The 22428-nt window shown below is 45.8% G+C and overlaps 1 protein-coding gene across 4 annotated transcripts in view; it reads left to right on the top strand.

The window, feature by feature from the left end:
- Positions 1-22428, top strand: part of LOC149429152 (asparaginyl-tRNA synthetase-like) — a 111819-nt gene that overhangs the window by 70050 nt on the left and 19341 nt on the right. For all 4 annotated transcript variants that reach the window (XM_089666671.1, XM_089666672.1, XM_089666669.1 and 1 more), the window contains exon 12: positions 11876-12013. In XM_089666671.1, coding sequence (XP_089522797.1) covers positions 11876-12013 — 138 coding nt within the window. The remainder of the gene's footprint in view (positions 1-11875; positions 12014-22428) is intronic.

The raw sequence follows: 22428 nt of genomic DNA, 5'->3' as shown, positions 1-22428 counted from the left end.
ACGCATTTCCGGTCCACACTTCATGCGCCTGACGTCATTTCCGGTGAGTGGAGCGCACGCTGAGCGGTGCGTTCTAGCGGCCATCTTGGTTCACTGTTTGGTCTAAGAGGAGTCCTGTCTTTGTTCCACTGTGGATGTGAGAGTCCTGGAAGGAAAAGTTTGTATATCTGCTGGAACTGAAGCCTTTTATACATAATAAACATGCCTTTAGCAAGTGTTTAACATGTGAGTGGCCTTAATCTCCATTTGGAAAAAGTTACTATTGTGTGACAATATTATGCTATGTGAGTTTTTTTCTTTTGGTTGGATGGTGGAGTCTATTCGGAGGGTGAAGATTTTCCCTAGCGTGGCAACAAAGAGGGTTTAGGATCCCTAAAAATTCCTTAAAGGTCCTTTTACTCACCAAGTTCTGGTGAGTGTATTCGATGTTGGTTTGTGCACTGGTGGAAGGTGAAAGTATTTTCTGAAGAAAAGAAGTTGGCACTTTTATTTCTACAATTTAATTATGTTTTCAGCACATGGACTTTTGGGTGTTTTTGTTTAAGATTAAGGGCAAACACGAATAATTTATGCACCTATTTTATATGATTTATTATATTGATTAATTATCTAAATTTGCGCTGTTTATTTATATTTATACTTCCAAACATACCGCCCGGGCAACGAAGGAGTGGCTTCGTAAGAAGCATTTCAAGGTCCTGGAGTGGCCTAGCCAGTCTCCAGATCTCAACCCCATAGAAAACCTTTGGAGGGAGTTGAAAGTCCGTGTTGCCCAGCGACAGCCCCAAAACATCACTGCTCTAGAGGAGATCTGCATGGAGGATGGGCCAACATACCAGCAACAGTGTGTGCCAACCTTGTGAAGACTTACAGGAAACGTTTGACCTCTGTCATTGCCAACAAAGGATGTATAACAAAGTATTGAGATGAACTTTTCATATTGACCAAATACTTATTTTCCACCATAATTTGCAAATAAATTCTTTCCAAATCAGCCAATGTGATTGTCTGGATTTGTTTTCTCATTTTGTCTCTCATAGTTGAGGTCTACCTATGATGCCAATTACAGGCCTCTCTCATCTTTTTAAGTGGGAGAACTTGCACAATTGGTGGCTGACTAAATACTTTTTTACCCCACTGTATGTGTATGAATGTGAGTTAGGGACCTTAGATTGTAAACCCCTTGAGGGTTGGGACTGATGTGAATGTACAATATATATGTGTAAAGCGCGGCGTAAATTGACGGCGCTATATAAGTACCTGAAATAAATAAATTACGCTCAATCCGCAGATCCGATCCATCCTTCGGAGATCGTCGGAGGGGTGACACCAAGTGTACGCGCACCAGGTGACACCAACCCTAGGGACGCCCCTGGCTGCAGGCAATATGTGCTGATATGCAATCAAAATATTATGAGAAACACATTTTATAATAAAAAAGAAAAAAAACTAAAGCAAACCGTAGCAATTGTTTGATACAAGTGCTTTAGTAAATTAAATCCTTTAGCTGGGGTTTACATCTACTTTAATGTTTGCTGCTTTTCCTGTGCACTGTGTGGACCCGTGATAATGAGATTTCTTGTCTTGGACACATACATCCTTTGTGCCCGTTGCTTTATTTTTTGGCGGGCAGTGATATTTTTATAATGTGTCCTCCATAAGACCTCCTCCTCTCCAGCATGGGACTTCTGTTCTTTTAAAATTCTCAGTAAAGATCACTGGAAACAAGAACAATTATAAGAACAAAGTTTCCTCTTGTACACATTAGGCACTTCCTATGGAGTATTTCCTGGTAACAGATCTGTTATATAACATTTGCATGTTAAAGACAAAGTGTACAGGAACCCAGTTATGATATAGATCAGGGGTGTCAAACTCCATTTCATCGCGGGCCGTATCAGCATTATGGTTTCCCTCAATTGGCTGGTTGTATCTGTAAGACTAGATATCCAGAGCACCCCACCCCCCCATTACATCAGATGTCAAGAATCCCACACCCTCCCTAACATCACCGTGCACCCCCTTTTGGGGGCAGAGCTGGAAAGCAGAAAGTGCAGGATCTGGAGGAGGACCAGAGGAGGAGTGGAGTCAGTTACCAGAGTTTGCTGAATGCTTAGACCAGGGGAGGCAGAGATGAGGGGTGCTGCAGCTGCACTGAGAGGTGCAGGATTTGGCAGAGGAGTCCTATTAACCTTCTGCTGCTGACTGCTGAGACAAGGTGGGGGTGGAGACAATGGGGTACCTGTAGGAGAGGTGCAAGGGCCACATGAAATGGCCTGGAGGGCCAGATCCGGCCCGCGGGCCTTGTGTTTGACACCTGTGATATAGAACATCTAATTGCTGTTGCTGACTGTTCTAAATCTTTCCCTGAATCAGCTGAGTCAGGAATGACATGACATAGAGCAGAGATGGACAATGGAAAGCAATCAGAAGAATGATTAAAGTGAAACTTAACAGCCAAACTTTTAGTTTTTACCATTTTAGATAGAGTAAGCGAGGGCTTTAACTCCTGTCCGTTGAGGTTTTGTTTTAGTTATCGAGGTGCCCATGGGTAGATCCTCCAAAGTGAAGGAATTCCTGATTGTCATTAGAACCAATGTCCCCATTGGAAGATTTCCCCTCTATTACTATTATGGTGTCAACCCAAAATTTGGGATTTTCTTTCATTTTCAGTCCCGGTGATATAGTTTAACAGACAAATGGCAATCGGTGGTGCGTTGTGTCCCCGTGACACAGCGGATTACCGATCAGAGGAAAGAGCTGATGACTTTGGCTCTGTCATGTGATCAGCTGTGTCCAATCACAGCTGATCAGATGTGAATAACGAAATGCTGGTTATCGGCATTTCTCTTCTCACAAGCTGACAGCTCGTGAGGAGAGGAGAGCCAGTAATCAGCATTCCTCAGAGGGGACATTTACACTGATCATCAGGGCACTAATGACCAGTGTCCTGATGATCAGTGTAGCCCATCAGTGCCACATATCAGTGCCTACCAGTGCACATCAATGCCACATATCAGTGCCTACCAGTGCACATCAGTGCCACATATCAGTGCCTACCAGTGCACATCAGTGCCACATATCATGGGCCTACCAGTGCACATCAATGCCACATATCTGCCTACCAGTGCACATCAATGCCACATATCTGCCTACCAGTGCACATCAATGCCACATATCTGCCTACCAGTGCACATCAATGCCACATATCAGTGCCCATCTGAGTTGACTTTCAGTGCCACCTATCAATGCCAGTCAGTGCTGACTATCAGTGCCATATATGAGTACTGCCTTTCAGTGATGTCTGTAAATGCCCACCAGTGATGCCTGTCAATGCCCATCAATGCCACTTACCAGTGCCTCCTCAGTGCCCATCACTGCAGCCTCATTAGCGCACATCAATGAAGGAGAAAAATTACTCACTTACAACATTTTATAACAAAAACTAAGAAAAAACTTTTTTTTTTCAAAATTTTCAGTTTTTGGCTTATCAAAAAATAAAAAAACCCAGAGGTGATTAAATACCACCAAAAGAAAGCTCTATCTGTTTAAAATAAAAATGATAAAAATGTCATATGGGTACAGTGTTGCATGATCGCGCAATAGTCATTCAAAGTGCAACAGCGCTGAAAGCTGAAAATCAGCCTGGGCAGGAAGGGGGTGAAAGTGCCCCATAGGCAAGTGGTTAAAGCAGGGTTAAGTTATAAAATATCCCAAACTTTGAGCATCTCACAATGTGGACTGCGGGATGTCTGACTGGAGGGAGGGCACCAAGCAGGAGAAGTACCGGGTGGTGGTGATGGGAGGAGGCGGGGTCAGGAAGTCCGCTCTCACCATACAATTCATCCAGCTGAGACTGTCATGGGGCTGTTCTGGAATATGTGAGGAGGGGACCTGGAGGCCACACAGGGATGGGCTGCATGTATTATGTTATGGTTTAGGCAGCCTATGGGCCTCCTGGGGGCCACACCGTTATGCTATTCTATATTGTGCAGGGGGGCCACATTCTGCTGCCTCCGTTCTTGAGAGTATGCTGTGGAACCAGGGATATTCTGTGTTTTGGGCCCCTGCTGCTTTATATTCTGAGGCACCCAGGGCCACATTCTGCTGCTCTACTGCATTGTGTTTTGGGGTCCAACACTGTGCAGCTCTTCTATGCATTGTCTGGGGGCCACACTGGCTGCTATCAGTATATAGGATGACACTAGATTGGTGTAAGGGGCCCCAAAATTTCTGATGGCTGCCCTTCTCTCCATTTTACTGTCACCACTCCTTGCCAATTTATTCCCCCCCTTCCCCCGGCACATTTTACAACCTCGAATCCCCAACTGTCAAACAATCCTGTCATTATCCCACTCTTCTATCCTCTATCACTACCATCTACCCTACTCCTAGTTTAGTCACAGGTCTCCATCCTTTGCAGCCCCACTGTGTCCAGCTTAAAGGTCCCCTTCTGCCACCTAGCAACTTTCCAAACTTCACCCCCTCCCCCCAGCTGTCACATTAGCTACCAGCCCTGTCTACCTATCCCATCCCTCAACCACTCATCCCAACCATTCCACCCCAAGCCCACACCCCTGCCCCTCTATCCTAACCTTCACCCCCCCTCCCAACCATAGCGTGATTTCCCCCATCCCTTGTCCACTTACCTTTCTATGACAATAGGTATCAGTATCAGCAAGTACTTGAAAAAGTATCGGAACTCGTACTTGGTGTTACAAAAATGGTATCGGTGCACCCCTACTGACAACACATCTCTGCCTGCCTAGTGGTCACAGAGGTTTGGATGAATTCTGAACCTTCAGAAATGATCACTGGAAGGAACTCATCACCTGAAGAATCTGCATCTGGGTTTTAGGCCAGAGGGTTCCTTCTTCAGGACAAGCTTTAGACCATCTGGTCTCGAGTACAAACCTTTTAATCAAGAAGCCAACCATCTCTTTGCTTCTGCATGAGAGTCTTGGGTCTGATGGTAGAGTCCTTTGAGTCAGTTCCCTTTGCCCTATTTCACTCCAGACATCCGCTATGTACTTTTCTGTCATAGTTGGACAAGCAAGTCTGGTCTCTGGACAGGGTGAGTGGTTGACTCCAAGGACCAGACTATCCCTGGCTTTGTGGTTCAGGAATCTAACTTGGGAGTTGGAAGTCCTTTCTTCCCATCTTTTGGAAGATTCTCATAATGGACACTAGCTGGTCAGGGTCAAGCAGGAGGTGGGGAAAGTCTTGAAGCTTGAAGTGATTTGAAGAAGTGCATGTAAGTCCGAGGGCTTTAGAACTTGTTTATTTTCACTGGCTGCATGTTTTTCTGGGGCAGTGACTAGTTTCCTTTGAAGGGGATCTTCTCTGAGTAAATGTTAAAATCATCCTTTAGGGCCCATTCCACCATGTCCGTTTGTTGCAGTTTTTTGTGATTATATTTTCCGTAGTGCAGAGGTTCAGTTTCCCCGTAATAATTGTTTTTACTCTCTTTGATGTTTTGTACATGAGAACTTATTTTCCCTTGCTCAGCAGTAGATGTGGAGGGCAGGTTGACTCCCACAGACTTATGTGGTTTAGAGTTGTAAAATGCTCCCCCTCCTATTAAAACCACTCGCAGTTGGTTTCCAAGAATGTCTTGTCATTGGTGTTTTGAGTGTTTGTTTTTGGGTTTCTTTTTTGCCACTCCTCTCCCATAACTCTGAGCAAGGACATGTACTAATATGGAGGGTTTGCCATCTCCTACTTATCCCCAGTACTCATAGGAAAATGGAAGTCAACGTTCATATTCCACCTTCACTTCCACGTTCTTTTGTGTCTGATATTATGGACTGCTTCTTCCAGTGAACAATAGTATGTTTTGGTTTGTTTTCAATTTTATTGCACTCTTTAGTTGTACTGCTAGTATGTCATTAGCAGTACAGCTATGTGTGCAAACATTGACTAGATGGTGAACACACAAAACATGTTCAGCCCAAATTCATGCACTTAAGATCTCAGATCAGCTCAATATATAAACTTCAATCCTCAGATCGCCCCAGTTCCTGCACCTTCACACCTCAGATCACCCCAACGTATAAACTTCAAATTTCAGACACTCCCCAAATTCCTGAACCTTCACATCGCAGATCAGATCCAATTCCTGTACCTTTACTCCTCAGATCACCCCAATTCCTGCACCTTTACTCCTCAGATCACCCCACTTCCTTCACCTTTGCTCCTCAGATCACCCCAATTCCTGCACCTTCACTCCTCAGATCGGTCCCAATGTGTAAACTTCAAATTTCACATCATTCCCAATTCCTGTACCTTCACCCCTCACATTATCCCAATTCCTGCATCTTCACTCCTCAGATGACCCCAATTCCTGCACCTTCACACTTCGACCCAATTCCTCCACCTTCACATCTCAGATCAGTCCCAATGTATAAACTTCAGATCATCCCCAATTCCTCCACCTTCACATCTCAGATCAGTCCCAATGTATAAACTTCAGATCATCCCCAATTCCTGCACCTTCTCGCCTAAGATTGGACCCTGTTCCTGTACCTTCACCCCTGAGATCATTCCAATCCCTGCAACTTCACCCCTGAGATCATTCCAATCCCTGCAGCTTCACACTTCAGATCATTCCAATTCCTGCACCTTCACCCCTGAGATCATTCCAATTCCTGCACCTTCACCCCTGAGATCATTCCAATCCCTGCACCTTCACCCCTGAGATCATTCCAATCCCTGCACCTTCACCCCTGAGATCATTCCAATCCCTGCACCTTCACCCCTGAGATCATTCCATTCCCTGCACCTTCACCCCTGAGATCATCCCAATTCCTGCACCTTCACACTTCAGGTCATCCCAATTCCTGCACCTTCACACTTCAGATCATCCCAATTCCTGCACCTTCACACCTCAGATTATTCCAATTCCTGCACCTTCACACTTCAGATCATCCCAATTCCTGCACCTTCACACTTCAGATTATTCCAATTCCTGCACCTTCACCCCTAAAATCACCCCAATTCTTGTACCTTCACACTTCAGATTATTCCAATTCCTGCACCTTCACACTTCAGATCATCCTAATTCCCACACCTTCACACCTCAGATCATTCCAATCCCTGCACCTTCACCCCTGAGATCATTCCAATTCCTGCACCTTCACCCCTGAGATCATTCCAATTCCTGCACCTTCACCCCTGAAATCATTCCAATCCCTGCACCTTCACCCCTGAGATCATTCCAATCCCTGCACCTTCACCCCTGAGATCATTCCAATCCCTGCACCTTCACCCCTCAGATCACCCCAATTCCTGCATCTTCACACCTCAGATCACCCCAATTCCTGCACCTTCACACCTCAGATCACCTCAATTCCTGTACCTTCACCCTTCAGATCGGACCCTTTACTTTTAGGAAAGCAGGGTACCTCCTGTAGATGTTGATGGGCTTTTAGTGACCACAGGGAGGTGGGTGGGCTCAGACTTTGTAAATGGTCGCCTAGTGAGCTGTCAGTTTTGCAGCCAATGACTGCAGATGCCGACACAAACAGCATTGTTTTCTTGCCTGGGCACATGCGTCGGGGATAGCCAATGCCTGCTTTAAAAGGACTGAGTGGTCCATGTGGGTATTTTGACATATTAGTACTGAGGAAACCACTTAGATGAGTAGTGAAACTAATAAGGTTTTTGTTTATGGGAGTCTGAATCGAGTATTACTGGCCACGTCAATTTTAGCATTTGAAACTTCCTTTTATTTTTAAATAACAAACATTTTATAGCTACCTGCTCTGTGCAATGGAAACTTCCTCCTCTGGGGTCCCCTGCTGGCGCTCCTGTCTCTTCCGGCGCTTCTGTCTCTTCCGCCTCTCATGTGCCACCATAGGAAGCTGCTTGTGGCACACCTGTGGGCAGAATTCCCAAAAGCACGCTGCCTGCGTCTATAGACACAGACAGTGATGCGGGGCCCCGCCCCCCATTCCCTCTTCACAAGATTTGACTGACAGCAGTGGGAGCCAATGGATCCTGCTGCTCTTGGAAAAGCTTGTGAAGGTGGGAAGAAAAGTAGAGAGCCGCTACAGACAGGCACTGCGCTTGATCGAGATCAGGCTCAGGTAAGTATAAGGGGGGTGAGGGGGTGATACCAGAGAATGCATTAAGGTAAAAAAAAATGTTTAGGTTTTAGAACTACTTTTATCCACCTTGAGGTTGAACGCATCCTTTGTGTATGTGGGTTGCAGCCTGTTCCTATGCACCTTAACCACTTCAAGTCCGGACACTTTTACCCCTTCCTGTCCAGGCCAATTTTCAGCTTTCAGTGCTATCACACTTTGAATGACAATTGTGCGGTCATGCAACACTGTACCCATATGAATTTTTTAGCATTTTTTTGTAACAGATAAAGCTTTATTTTGGTGGTATTTATTCACCACTGGGATTTTTATTTTTTTTGCTATGTAAATGGAAATAGTCCAAAAATTTTGAAAAAAAGTGTTTTTCTTATAAAATTTTGCAAATAAATAATATTCATCATAAATCTTGGCCAAAATTTATTCCGTTATCTTTTTAGTAAAAAAAAACCCAAATTAGTTTATAACCAAAAATTATAATTTTTAAACTTTTTTTTACATCTTTATTTTTTATATTATTATTTGGTTTTTTTTGTTTTTTTCTTTTTACATACTGTCACCCTAGCAGTACAGTGTCACCATGGTGACACTGTACTACTTGTGGGGGGTGATGAAGATTTTTTTTTTTTTTTACACTGATTACTTTTACAACCATAGAGGCTGTAAAAACAATAATTTCTCCTTCTCTCTGGCTGCATTCTTGCAGCCATTGAGAACTACTGTGTGAGCTGTGATTGGTCAAAGCTTGTCACATGGTACAAGGCTGTTGTGAATAGCCTTGTACCATGTGATCTCTGTGATCATTCACAGATTTCACACGTAATAAGCAATGATGTCAGAAGTGTCCCAGTGCAGACTGGGAGAGGGTGAAGCAGCACAAGATGCCAATCAATTATATTGCAATACTTCTATATTAACAAGGTCTTGTTGATGAGAGGAGAGAGCATAGTAATAGAGAGATGAGCTCCTTACTGTGCTGCTTGGGGAGGAACAAGACCTTAGGGGTTACCTAAAGTGTTACTAAAACCACAACAGTACAATCAGTCTGTATATGCAGTAAAGCATGCTTGTTATACTCACTGTGGAATCTAAGGGGTTAATCCTCTGCATTGTGTAAAAAGGATGTTTGATCCTGTCTTCTCTGATCCTCCCCTTCTACTGTCCCCAATCCATCTGCTGATAGAACAGAGCCTTGGGGGTAAGCTGCCCATGATCAGTTCGGTGTGTATTGCTAAAGTTTTTTTTTTTCTTGGGAGAATGCATGTGATCAGCACAGGGCCAATCAGCACTGTCCAGACAGAGGGTCAGGAGTCCTGCAGCCTCATAGGACAATCCTCATACAAGCTTTAACCAGTGTTCTTCTGGACACTGATAGAAGTCACAAGACTGCTATATACTGCTGATGAGGAAAGGTATTTAGCAGTTTGTATTTACAAAAATAATAGCATTTTCATGTTCTATGTACTGTGGGAGGCCAGATACAGTGAATGCAGGGTCCTGGGAGATCAGATATAGTGAATGCAGGGTCCTGGGAGACCAGATATATTAAATCCAGGGTCCTGGGAGACCAGATATAGTGAATGCAGGGTCCTGGGAGATCAGATATAGTGAATGCAGGGTCCTGGGAGATCAGATATAGTGAATGCAGGGTCCTGAGAGACCAGATATATTAAATCCAGGGTCCTGGGAGACCAGATATAGTGAATGCAGGGTCCTGGGAGATCAGATATAGTGAATGCAGGGTCCTGGGAGATCAGATATAGTGAATGCAGGGTCCTGAGAGACCAGATATATTGAATCCAGGGTCCTGGGAGACCAGATATAGTAAATGCAGGGTCCTGGGAGACCAGATATAGCGAATGAAGGGTCCTGGGAGATCAGATATAGTGAATGCAGGGTCCTGGGAGACCGGATATAGTTTATGCAGGGTCCTGGGAGATCAGATATAGAGAATGCAGGATCCTGGGAGACCAGATATAGTGAATGCAGGGTCCGGGGAGATCAGATATAATGAATGCAGGGTCCGGGGAGATCAGATATAGCGAATGAAGGGTCCTGGGAGATCAGATATAGTGAATGCAGGGTCCTGGGAGACCGGATATAGTTTATGCAGGGTCCTGGGAGACCAGATATAGTGAATGCGGGGTCCTGGGAGACTAGATATAGTGAATGCACGGTCCTGGGAGATCAGATATAGTGAATGCAGGGCCCTGGGAGATCAGATATAGTGAATGCGGGGTCCTGGGAGACCAGATATAGCGAATGAAGGGTCCTGGGAGATCAGATATAGTGAATGCAGGGTCCTGGGAGACCAGATATAGCGAATGAAGGGTCCTGGGAGATCAGATATAGTGAATGCAGGGTCCTGGGAGACCGGATATAGTTTATGCAGGGTCCTGGGAGATCAGATATAGAGAATGCAGGATCCTGGGAGACCAGATATAGTGAATGCAGGGTCCGGGGAGATCAGATATAATGAATGCAGGGTCCGGGGAGATCAGATATAGCGAATGAAGGGTCCTGGGAGATCAGATATAGTGAATGCAGGGTCCTGGGAGACCGGATATAGTTTATGCAGGGTCCTGGGAGACCAGATATAGTGAATGCGGGGTCCTGGGAGACTAGATATAGTGAATGCACGGTCCTGGGAGATCAGATATAGTGAATGCAGGGCCCTGGGAGATCAGATATAGTGAATGCGGGGTCCTGGGAGATCAGATATAGGTAATGCAGGGTCCTGGGAGATCAGATATAGAGAATGCAGGGTAATGGGAGACCAGATATAGTGAATGCAGGGTCCTGGGCTTAGTAACACTTTAAAGTGGTTCTAAAGGCTCATGGTTTTATTTTTTACCATAGTCATATCATTCTATGCATTCAGCATGCATTTTCCCCCAGTCCCCCCCATACTTACCTGAGCCTGATCTCATAGGATTTAAGACAGCAGTGGGAGCCATTGGCAGGGCCAAGTAGCGCTCTGTGTGTCAGTGGACACACGAAGCACGGCTTGGGAGCGAGCCCGCGAGCAGCTTGCTATGGGGGCACTGGCAGGAGACCGGGCTGCTCTGTGCAAAACCATTGCACAGGGCAGGTGAATATAACATGTTTGCTATTTTAAAAAAAAAAAAACAGAATCCATTGGTATGTAGAACAGCTCCCATGTATATTTTTTGTCTGTGTATTTAGCTGTCTGCCCGGAGTTCTGCTTTGAATGATGAACAAAGCGGCTGATTAGTATCTATAATGTGCTTCAGTGTGCTTATTCTGATCCTATTCAGTACTGTTTACATGGCTTTCATGACATAAGCAAATGCACTATTTTCTTTTTTTTCTTCAAATTTAGGGCCAGTTCACACCAGAAAGCAGAACAGGAAAGGCGCATTTCATGCAAATTTCCCGCACTGCAGGTGAACGCGCTGCCCTTACAAATGTATTGTTAATGGCATCCCAAATGCAGCTTGCAAACGCAGTGCATTTGCAGCCACAAGATCGCACGGTACTGCAAGCACTACTTTTTCCGTGGTGCAGTGCGTTTTGCAGCCTATTCAAATAAAACCCACCGCAGTTAGTCAGCAAAACAGGATGATTGTTGTACGCTGCACCTTAGCGATTAGTAGAGCCACAGGGGCCCCAAAAACAGCATCTGTTTGCATACAAGGAGGGTTATTCTTCTCTAAAATTGCAGTTCTGTTCAGGGGAACACTTTTGGTATCAATAGTGATTCCTGGAGTCCTTCTCTAATCTAACATACCTTGTGTTTCTTTCACTTGCAGTGGGGCTGTGATCTACAGACGGAGCATGAGAAATATTTGGTCCGACATTGTGGGGACGTCCCTGTATTCGTCATCAACTATCCATATGACCTCAAACCTTTCTACGCTCGAGACAATGAGGATGGGCCTCAGCGTACCGTAAGTACAGTAGTCATCTGGTTGTGATCGATCAGTCACATTGAGTTCTAGATTAACACATTTCATTATTTGAATTTCCTATGCAATAGAATGAGCCCTTTTGCTGCTTGGGCCCCATGTTTTTTTGCACACATTAAAATGTACATTTTGGGTCTGGAGAGTATTTAAAATTCCCGAACCTATATACACGGCTCAAAAAAATGAAAGGAACACTTTGAAAACACATCAGATCTCAATATCATGCTGGATATCTATACTGATATGGACTGGGTAATGTGTTAGGAATGTAAGGATGTCCCATCGTTTGATGGAAATGAAAATGATCAACCTACAGAGGACTAAATCCAAAGACACCCCAAAAATCAAAGTGAAGAAATGATGCAGCAGGCTAGTCCATTTTGCTGAAATTTCATTGCAGCAACTTAGAATGGTCCTCAGTAGTTTGTATGGCCCACTGAGTTCCTGGACAGTCTGAGGTGCAACCTGGCAGCGTCGGATGGACCGAAACATGATATCCCAGAGGTGTTCTATTGGATTTAGGTCAGGCGAGCACTGGGGCCATTCAGTGGTATCAATTCCTTCATCCTCCAGGAACTGCCTGCATACTCTCCCCACATGAGGCCGGGCATTTTCATGCACCAGGAGGAACCCAGGATCCACTGCACCAGCATAGGGTCTGACAATGGGTCCAAGGATTTCATCCTGATACCTAATGGCAATCAGGGTGCCATTGTCTAGCCTGTAGAGGTCTGTGCGTCCCTCCATGGATATGCCTCCCCAGACCATCACTGACCCACCAGGGGCGGACTGACCATTTGGAAACTCGGGCACTGCCAGAGGGCCCGTGGTCTGTAGGGGGCCCCATGAGATGCCCCTGGTACCTTTTTCATAGGCTTTTTTGAGTTTGGGCAAGGACACAGGAGCCCCATGATCCCCTATTGCCCAGGGGCCCCATGAGTTGTCAGTCCGTCCCTGGACCCACCACCAAAACGGTCATGTTGAACCATGTTACAGGGAGCAGAACATTACATTACATTACATTGAGTTTATATAGCGCCAAAGGGTTTGCTCAGCGCTGTACAATAGAGGGGGGGACAATACATGAAACATTACAGCAACTACAAACAGCACACGAGGGGTTATAGGGCCCTACTCTTTCGAGCTTACAATCTAGGAGGGAGGGGGTAGTGGTACAGGAGGAAGTGGCTGTGGGGGATGGAGTGGTAGGAGGAATGAAGGAGAGCAGCAGTTAGGTGAGGGTGGGGTAGGCTTCCCTGAAGAGGTGGGTTTTCAGGGAGCGCCTGAAGGTGAGGAGGGAAGGTGACAGTCTGATGGATTGGGGTAGTGAGTTCCAGAGGATGGGGGAGGACCTGGAGAAGTCTTGCAGACGTGCGTGTGAGGAGGAGACCAGGGAGCAAGATAGAAGGAGGTCCTGTGAAGAGCGAAGGGTACGGGTAGGGTGGTACTTGGGAATCAGGTTGGTGAGGTAGTTAGGGGCAGTGTTGTGAATGGCTTTGTAGGTCAGAGTGAGTAGTTTGAATTTGATGCGTTGGGCGATAGGGAGCCAGTAGAGGGAGAGGCAGAGGGGGGTGGCAGAGGTGGAGCGGGTGGTGAGGTGGATGAGTCTAGCCGCTGAGTTGAGGATGGTCTGAAGCGGGGAGAGCCTGCACTGGGGTAGGCCGGTGAGGAGGGAGTTGCAGTAGTCAAGGCGTGAGATAATCAGGGAGTGTACAAGTAGTTTAGTGGTGTCTGGGGTAAGGAAGGAGCGTATTTTGGCAATATTGTGGAGGTGGAGTCTGCATGTGTTTGTAAGTGATTTGACATGAGGTTGGAAGGAGAGGTTAGAGTCCAGAATGACTCCAAGGACTTTGGCTTGCGGGGCGGGATTGATGGTGGTGATGTTAGTAGTGATGGATAGGATGGGGGGGGGGGCACTGGCAGGAGGGAAGACGAGAAGCTCGGTTTTGGAGAGGTTGAGTTTGAGGAAATGGAGCGACATCCAGTCAGAGATGTCGTTTAGGAGGTGAGTGATGCGGGCGGAGAAAGTGGAGGTGAGGTGAGGGGTGGAGAGGTAAATTTGAGTGTCATCAGCATAGAGATGGTAGTTGAAGCCGTGGGAGTGTATGAGTTTGCCAAGGGAGGAGGTGTAGATGGAGAAGAGAAGGGGTCCAAGGACAGAGCCCTGGGGGACCCCAACAGAGAGGGGGAGTGAGGGGGAGGTGGCACCATTGTAGGTGACACTGAAGGAGCGTCGGGATAGGTACGAGGAGAACCAGGAGAGAGCGGTGTCTCTGATGCCAAGGGAGAGTAGTTTATTAAGGAGGAGGGGGTGGTCAACTGTGTCGAAGGCCGCGGAGAGGTCCAGGAGGAGGAGGACAGAGTAGTCGCCTTTGGCTTTGGCGGTTAGTAGGTCGTTGGTGATTTTGAGGAGGGCGGTTTCGGTGGAGTGTAGGGGACGGAAGCCGGACTGTAGTGGATCAAGGAGGTTGTTGTCAGTTAGGTGGGCGCTTAGGCGGTTGTAGACTAAGCGCTCCAGGAGTTTGGAAGTGAGTGGCAGCAGGGAGATGGGTCTGAGGTTGTTTGGGTCAGAGGGGTCCAGGGAGGGCTTTTTGAGTATGGGGGTGATGTGCGCATGCTTTAGGGGGGAGGGGAATACGCCGGTAGAGAGGGAGAGATTGAAGATGTGGGTGAGGGAGCAGATGAGGGAAGAGGGGGGTGACTGGAGGAGTCGAGAGGGGATAGGGTCCAGGGGGCAGGTAGTGAGGCGGGCTTCTGAGAAGACCCTGGTGACTTCCTCAGTGGTAGTAGGGCTGAAGGAGTGCAGAGCTGGTGGGGTTACGGTAAGCGGGGTCTTGGGTGTGGAGGGGGGCAGTGAGGTTGCGAGGTCAGAGGAGGGAAGAGATGAGGGGGAGATAGGGGGGGGGGAGGCTAGGTGGGGAGGTAGATTGCGAGTTGACTATGTCCTGACGGATTGCATCAATTTTGTTGTGGAAATGAGTGGCAATTTCGTGGGCGGTGAGTGAGGTACTGAGTGGAGGAGGGGGGGGGGGAGAGCAGGGAGTTGAAGGTGGAGAAGAGTCGGCGAGGGCAGGTGGAGAGGGTGTTAATCAGGTTTACGAAGTAAGCCTGCTTGGCGGCATGGAGGGAGGAGGTGTAAGTGAGGAAGGCAGATTTGTAGAGGGAGAATGAACGGGGGGACCTGGTTTTGCGCCATAGTCTCTCTAGCGCGCAACTGCGACGTTTGAGGCATTTAGTGTGGTCGTTCTGCCAGGGTTGGAGCGGTCTGGGTTTGATGTAGCGTGTGGTTAGGGGTGCCAGAGAGTCTAGGGTAGCTGATAGTGAGTCGTTGTACGTGTTAGTGGCTAGGTCAGGACAAGACAGTGGAAGGATGCTGTCGTGTAGGCGGTCGGCAGCTGAGTGGAGGGGGGCCGGGTTCAGGTTGCGGAGGTTGCGGCTGGTGATGGTTTGGCGCTCTGGGGGGGGGGAGTTAGGGGAAGGGGAGATGGAGAACGTGAGGAGGTGGTGGTCGGAGAGAGGGAAGGGGGTGTTAGAGAACTGGTTGAGGGTACAGAGGTGGGAGAAGACGAGGTCCAGGGTGTTCCCAATGATGTGGGTGGAGGATTGAGTGTGCTGTGTGAGCGCGAAGGAGGAGGTTAGGTGGAGGAGTTGGGAAGAACATTCTCCATGGCTTCTCCAGACCCTTTCACGTCTGTCACTTGTGCTCAGGGTGAATCTGCTCTCAGCTGTGAAAAGCACAGGGTGCCAGTGGTGGACCTGCCAATTCTGGTGTTCAATGGCAAATGTCAATTGAGCTCTATGGTTCTGGGCAGTGAGCACAGGGACCACTAGAGGACGTCGGGCCCTCAGGCCACCCTCATGAAGTCTGTTGATTGTAGACCTATACAAGGCTGGACTGGGCTACCAAACTATCGCCAGGCAGCTTGCATCACCGGTCTTTTCCAGCAGTTCCCAAAAGCCTGGAGGAGACCAGCAGTGCATCTGCGCAAGTGCGTTTTTTTTGTTTTTTTTTGATTGGTGGCTTGTTAGAAGAGTGGGGGAGGTAAGTCTTGTGCATTTTAGTCCCACTTCAATAAAATAGAAATAAACAAAAAAATTAGAAAGAAAATGGTTGAGGGGAGAAGGGAAAGAAGGAGTTAATTTGGGCTGATTTGGGTAAACTAAGGTTTAATAAGGGGTTGAATAGACCAATTTTATTTTAATAAATGTGTTTTTCCTCTTGTCAGGCTGCTTTAACTGACAGGATATGCAGATTGAAATTATTTGCGGTTACAGACATTTTACCGCATTGTAAAAACGTCTGTCACTGCAGGTACACAAAGGAAACAATTGTTTCCTATGTGTCTCATTCACACTGCAACACAGCCTAGCGCTGCGCTAAAATGCAGACATGCTGCACTTTATCGCATCATACTGCATGACATTGCAGTGAATGAAGTGTACATTTTGTACATTTCAAATAAAGTTTATACAGAAACCGAAAAAAAAAGGGGGGGGAGCAGTACAATGCGCTGATTCGCGCACCACACTACCCCCTAGAGCAGCTGGCGACAAAGAGCTTTCGCAGAAGTAAAGTGCTGCAGTAGCACTCCTTACATTGTGAATCAGCCGTAACCCCCGGTTCACACATATGCGGCCGTGCGGTACGCGTTTTGCTCGGGCACGAGAGCCCATTCATTTGAATGGACTCCCGTGCCCGTGACACGCAGGTAAAGAAGTCCCTGCACTTCTTTGGAAAACGCAGCCCGCACGGGAACCTCGGTTCCCACTACGGTTACGTTTCCCAGTGCGGGCGGCGTGCCATTGGAACTAACGGCACCCGCCCGCGGGTCCGCAGTTCTCTGTGTGGGTGGTGCGGCTGCACGGATTTTTGTGCGGATCTGCAGCGGCACCACCCGCACAGATGTGAACCTAGGGTAAGACCCCAGTCATATCATTGTGACTCATCATGGAATTTGATAGTTTCAAATCAACATGACAAGTCGCACCCTATTGTCTGCAATTGAAGCCGTCAAATTGGTGCGATTCCGACTTCATTAAAGTTGCACCGATTTTGAAATCAGTGCATGCATTACTTTTTGCAAGTTCGGGGGCAACTTGCATAGCCACATGTGCCTATGTAAGTCGCACAGATTTCTTGCAAGTCGCACCTGACGTCACACTGACATCCAACTTTGAAATCGTGCGACTTTAAGTGAAGTTGCACAATTTCAAAGTCTGATTCAGTGTGACCGAGCACTAAAATGTAGTAGGTACAAAAGTAATACTGTTACATTGTATCTGTCTATTTTGCATCTGAGCAATGTTGATAAACGGACAGCTTTTTTTCTTTTCATTTTTAGAACCTAGAACGGCTAGCAATTGGAAGGGGGCAGAGGGGTAGAAGGACTGGATGTGCTACTCATGCCCTGTGTACTTTGATGATGTTTTTTTATGGGCATGTGCAGCACGTCCAGTGTCTTCGGCTAGTTGATATATCTTAACTACTTCATCTTTCCCCCTATGGAGAAGAGCAGTTTTTATATCTCTGTTATGGACCTGTTAATTCGGCAATACCTTTTGTCATTACTTAAGATGTGATAACAAATATAAAATAAATAGTGATCCCCATGTTATTACTGTGCTCAAACAAAAAAATATCAAAATTAATAAAAGGAAATCAAATTAAAAATAATATAGAAAAAAATGTGAAAATAGAAAACAGTTTTGCAATTGCAGAGCTGCTACAACCTGGCAGTGCAATCAGCACACATGTGAACATCATATTAACTAATAGCAACGCGCTCTACTATATCATCGGTAACCACAATAGAAAAATACATTTAGACATCAACACTAAACAATTATGTATAAATGTCCAATTCGTAATTAAGTCCCATACACAGTCCAATATATACGTGATTTCTATGCAGGGGAAAAAAATCTTTTATATATATATATATATATACAGTGGGGCAAAAAAGTATTTAGTCAGCCACCAATTGTGCGAGTTCTCCCACTTAAAAAGATGAGAGAGGCCTGTAATTGGCATCATAGGTAGACCTCAACTATGAGAGACAAAATGAGAAAAAAAATCCAGACAATCACATTGGCTGATTTGGAAAGAATTTATTTGCAAATTATGGTGGAAAATAAGTATTTGGTCACCTACAAACAAGCAAGATTTCTGGCTCTCACAGACCTGTACCTTCTTCTTTACGAGGCTCCTCTGTCCTGCACTCATTACCTGTATCAATGGCACCTGTTTGAACTTGTTATCAGTATAAAAGACACCTGTCCACAACCTCAAACAGTCACACTCCAAACTCCACTATGGTGAAGACCAAAGAGCTGTCGAAGGACACCAGAAACAAAATTGTAGACCTGCACCAGGCTGGGAAGACTGAATCTGCAATAGGCAAGCAGCTTGGTGTGAACAAATCAACTGTGGGAGCAATAATTAGAAAATGGAAGACATACAAGACCACTGATAATCTCCCTCGATCTGGGGCTCCATGCAAGCTCTCACCCCGTGGGGTCAAAATGATCACGAGAACGGTGAGCAAAAATCCCAGGACCACACGGGGGGGACCTAGTGAATGACCTGCAGAGAGCTGGGACCAACGTAACAAAGGCTACCATCAGTAACACACTACGCCGCCAGGGACTCAGATCCTGCAGTGCCAGACGTGTCCCCCTGCTTAAGCCAGTACATGTCCGGGCCCGTCTGAAGTTTGCTAGAAAGCATTTGGATGATCCAGAAGAGGATTGGGAGAATGTCATATGGTCAGATGAAACCAAAATAGAACTGTTTGGCAGAAACACAACTTGTCGTGTTTGGAGGAGAGAGAATGCTGAGTTGCATCCAAAGAACACCATACCTACTGTGAAGCATGGGGGTGGCAACATCATGCTTTGGGGCTGTTTCTCCGCAAAGGGACCAGAGCGACTGATCCATGTACAGGACAGAATGAATGGGGCCATGTATCGTGAGTTTTCCATCTTCCATCCGCAAGGGCATTGAAGATGAAACATGGCTGGGTCTTCCAACATGACAATGATCCCAAACATACCGCCCGGGCAACGAAGGAGTGGCTTTGTAAGAAGCATTTCAAGGTCCTGGAGTGGCCTAGCCAGTCTCCAGATCTCAACCCCACAGAAAACCTTTGGAGGGAGTGGAAAGTCAATATTGCCCAGCGACAGCCCCAAAACATCACTGCTCTATAGGAGATCTGCATGGAGGATGGGCCAACATACCAGCAACAGTGTGTGCCAACCTTGTGAAGACTTACAGGAAACGTTTGACCTCTGTCATTGCCAACAAAGGATCAATAACAAAGTACTGAGATGAACTTTTGATATTGACCAAATACTTATTTTCCACCATAATTTGCAAATAAATTCTTTCCAAATCAGCCAATGTGATTGTCTGGATTTTTTTTCTCATTTTGTCTCTCATAGTTGAGGTCTACCTATGATGCCAATTACAGGCCTCTCTCATCTTTTTAAGTGGGAGAACTTGCACAATTGGTGGATGACTAAATACTTTTTTTCCCCACTGTATATATATATATATATATATATACAGTTGCAAGAAAAAGTATGTGAACCCCTTGGGATTACATGGAGTTTTGCATGAATTGGGCATAAAATGTGCTCTGAATGTCATCTAAGTCACAACAATAGAAGAACACTGTCTGCTGAACATAGTACTACACAAACATTAGATGTTGTCATGGTTTAATAGCACATAACATGTAAACATTCACAGTGCAGGGAGGAAAAAGTATGTGAGGCCCTAGCTTAATGACTTCTCCCAGAGCTAATTGGAGCCAGGAGTGAGCCAACCTTGACTTCAATCAGTGTGATGATATTGGATGTGTTGCTGACAGCTGTCCTGCCCTTAAAAAACACACACCTGTTTTGGGTTTACTGGTTTCAAGAAGCACTGTCTGATGTGAACCATGCCTCGCAGAAAAGAGCTCTCAGAAGACCTACGATCAAGAATTGTTGACTTGCATGAAGCTGGAAAGGGTTACAAAAGTATCTCCAAAAGCCTTGATGTTCATGTGTCCACGGTAAGACAGACTGTCTACAAATGGAGAAAGTTTAGCACTGTTGCTACTCTCCCTAGGCTTGGTCGTCCTGTAAAAATGATGCAAGAGCACAGCGCAGAATGCTGCATGAGGTAAAGAAGAATCCCAGAGTGTCAGCTAAAGACCTACAGAAATCTCTGGCTCATGCTAACATTTTTGTTGACACATCTACAATAAGGAAAACATTAAACAAGAATGGAGTACATGGGAGGACACCACGGAGGAAGCCATTGCTGTCCAAAAAGAATATTGCAGCACGTTTGAAGTTTGCAAAAGAGCACCTGGATGTTCCACAGCACTACTGGCAAAATATACTGTGGACAGATGAAACCAAGATTGAGTTGTTTGGGAAGAACACACAACACTATGTGTGGAGAAGAAAAGGCACAGCACACCAACATCAAAACCTCATCCCCACTGTAAAGCATGGCGGAGGGAGCATCATGGTTTGGGGCTGCTTTGCTACCTCAGGGCCTGGACGGATTGTTGTCATTGATGGGAAAATGAATTCCAGAGTTTATCAAGACATTTTGCAGGAAAACGTACGACCATCTGTCTGCCAACTGAAGCTCCGCAGAGGATGGGTGATGCAACAGGACAATGACCCAAAGCATACAAGTAATTCAACAAAACAATGGCTGCAACAGCACAGAATAAGCCTTCTGGAGTGGCCCAGTCAGAGTCCTGACCTCAACCCGATTGAAATGCTGTGGCATGACCTTAAGAGAGCGATTCACACCAGACATCCCAAGAATATTGCTACACTGAAACAGTTTTGTGAAGAGGAGTGGTCCAAAATTACTCCAGATCGTTGTGCAGGTCTGATCTGCAACTACAGGAAACGTTTGGTTGAGGTTATTGCTGCCAAAGGAGGGTCAACCAGTTATTAAGTCCAAAGGTTCACATACTTTTTCCTCCCTGCACTGTGAATGTTTACATGTTATGTGCAATTAAACCATGGCAACATCTAATTTTTGTGTAGTATTATGTTCAGCAGACTGTGTTCTTCTATTGTTGTGACTTAGATGATGTTCAGAGCACATTTTCTGCCCAATTCATGCAAAACTCCACGTAATCCCAAGGGGTTCACATACTTTTTCTTGCAACTGTATATATATACAGTGGGGATCGAAAGTTTGGGCACCCCAGCTAAAAATTTATGGAAAGATGGAAAAATCTCCAAAAGGCATCAAATTACAGATTAGACATTCTTATAATATGTCAACAAAAGTTAGATTTTATTTGCATCATTTACACTTTCAAAATAACAGAAAACAAAAAAATGGCGTCTGCAAAAGTTTAGGCACCCTGCAGAATTTATAGCATGCCCTGCCCCCTTTGCAAAGCTGAGACCTGCCAGTGTCATGGATTGTTCTCAGTCATCGTCTGGGAAGAGCAGGTGATGTCAATCTCAAAGGTTTTAAATGCCCAGACTCATCTGTAATTAAGAAATGGCAGTCATCAGGAACAGTGGAAGTTAAAGCAAGATCTGGAAGACCAAGAAAAATATCAGACAGAACAGCTCGCAGGATTGTGAGAAAAACAATTCAAAACCCACGTTTGACTGCACGATCCCTCCAGAAAGATCTGGCAGACACTGGAGTTGTGGTACACTATTCCACTATAAAGAGATACTTGTACAAATATGGTCTTCATGGAAGAGTCATCAGAAGAAAACCTCTTCTACGTCCTCACCACAAAAATCATCGTTTGAACTTTGCAAATGAACATATAGACAAGCCTGATGCATTTTGGAAACAAGTTCTGTGGACCGATGAGGGTAAAATTGAACTTTTTGGGTGGAATGAGCAAAGGTACGTTTGGAGAAGAAGGGGCACAGAATTTAATGAAAAGAACCTCTGTCCAACTGTTAAGCATGGGGTTGGATCAATCATGCTTTGGGGTTGTGTTGCAGCCAGTGGCACAGGGAACATCTTACGAGTAGAAGGAAAAATGGATTCAATAAAATTTCAGCAAATTTTGGATGGTAACTTGATGCCATCTGTGAAAAAGCTGAAGTTAAAGAGAGGATGGCTTCTACAAATGGATAATGATCCTAAACACACCTCGAAATCCATGGGGGATTACATCAAGAAGCGTAAACTGAAGGTTTTGCCATGGCCTTCACAATCTCCTGACCTCAACATAATTGAAAATCTATGGATAGACCTTAAAAGAGCAGTGCGTGACAGACAGCCCAGAAATCTCAAAGAACTGGAAGACTTTTGTAAGGAAGAATGGGCAAAGATACCTCAAACAAGAATTGAAAGACTCTTGGCTGGCTACAAAAAGCGTTTACAAGCTGTGATACTTGCCAAAGGG

Source organism: Staurois parvus, unplaced genomic scaffold (assembly GCF_062004578.1).
Source record: "Staurois parvus isolate SC_StPar_1 unplaced genomic scaffold, SC_StPar_1.0 ptg002770l, whole genome shotgun sequence".
Lineage (NCBI taxonomy): Eukaryota > Metazoa > Chordata > Amphibia > Anura > Ranidae > Staurois > Staurois parvus.
The sequence above is the reverse complement of the archived record's forward strand: the minus strand, read 5'-3'. Positions and strand labels throughout refer to the sequence as shown.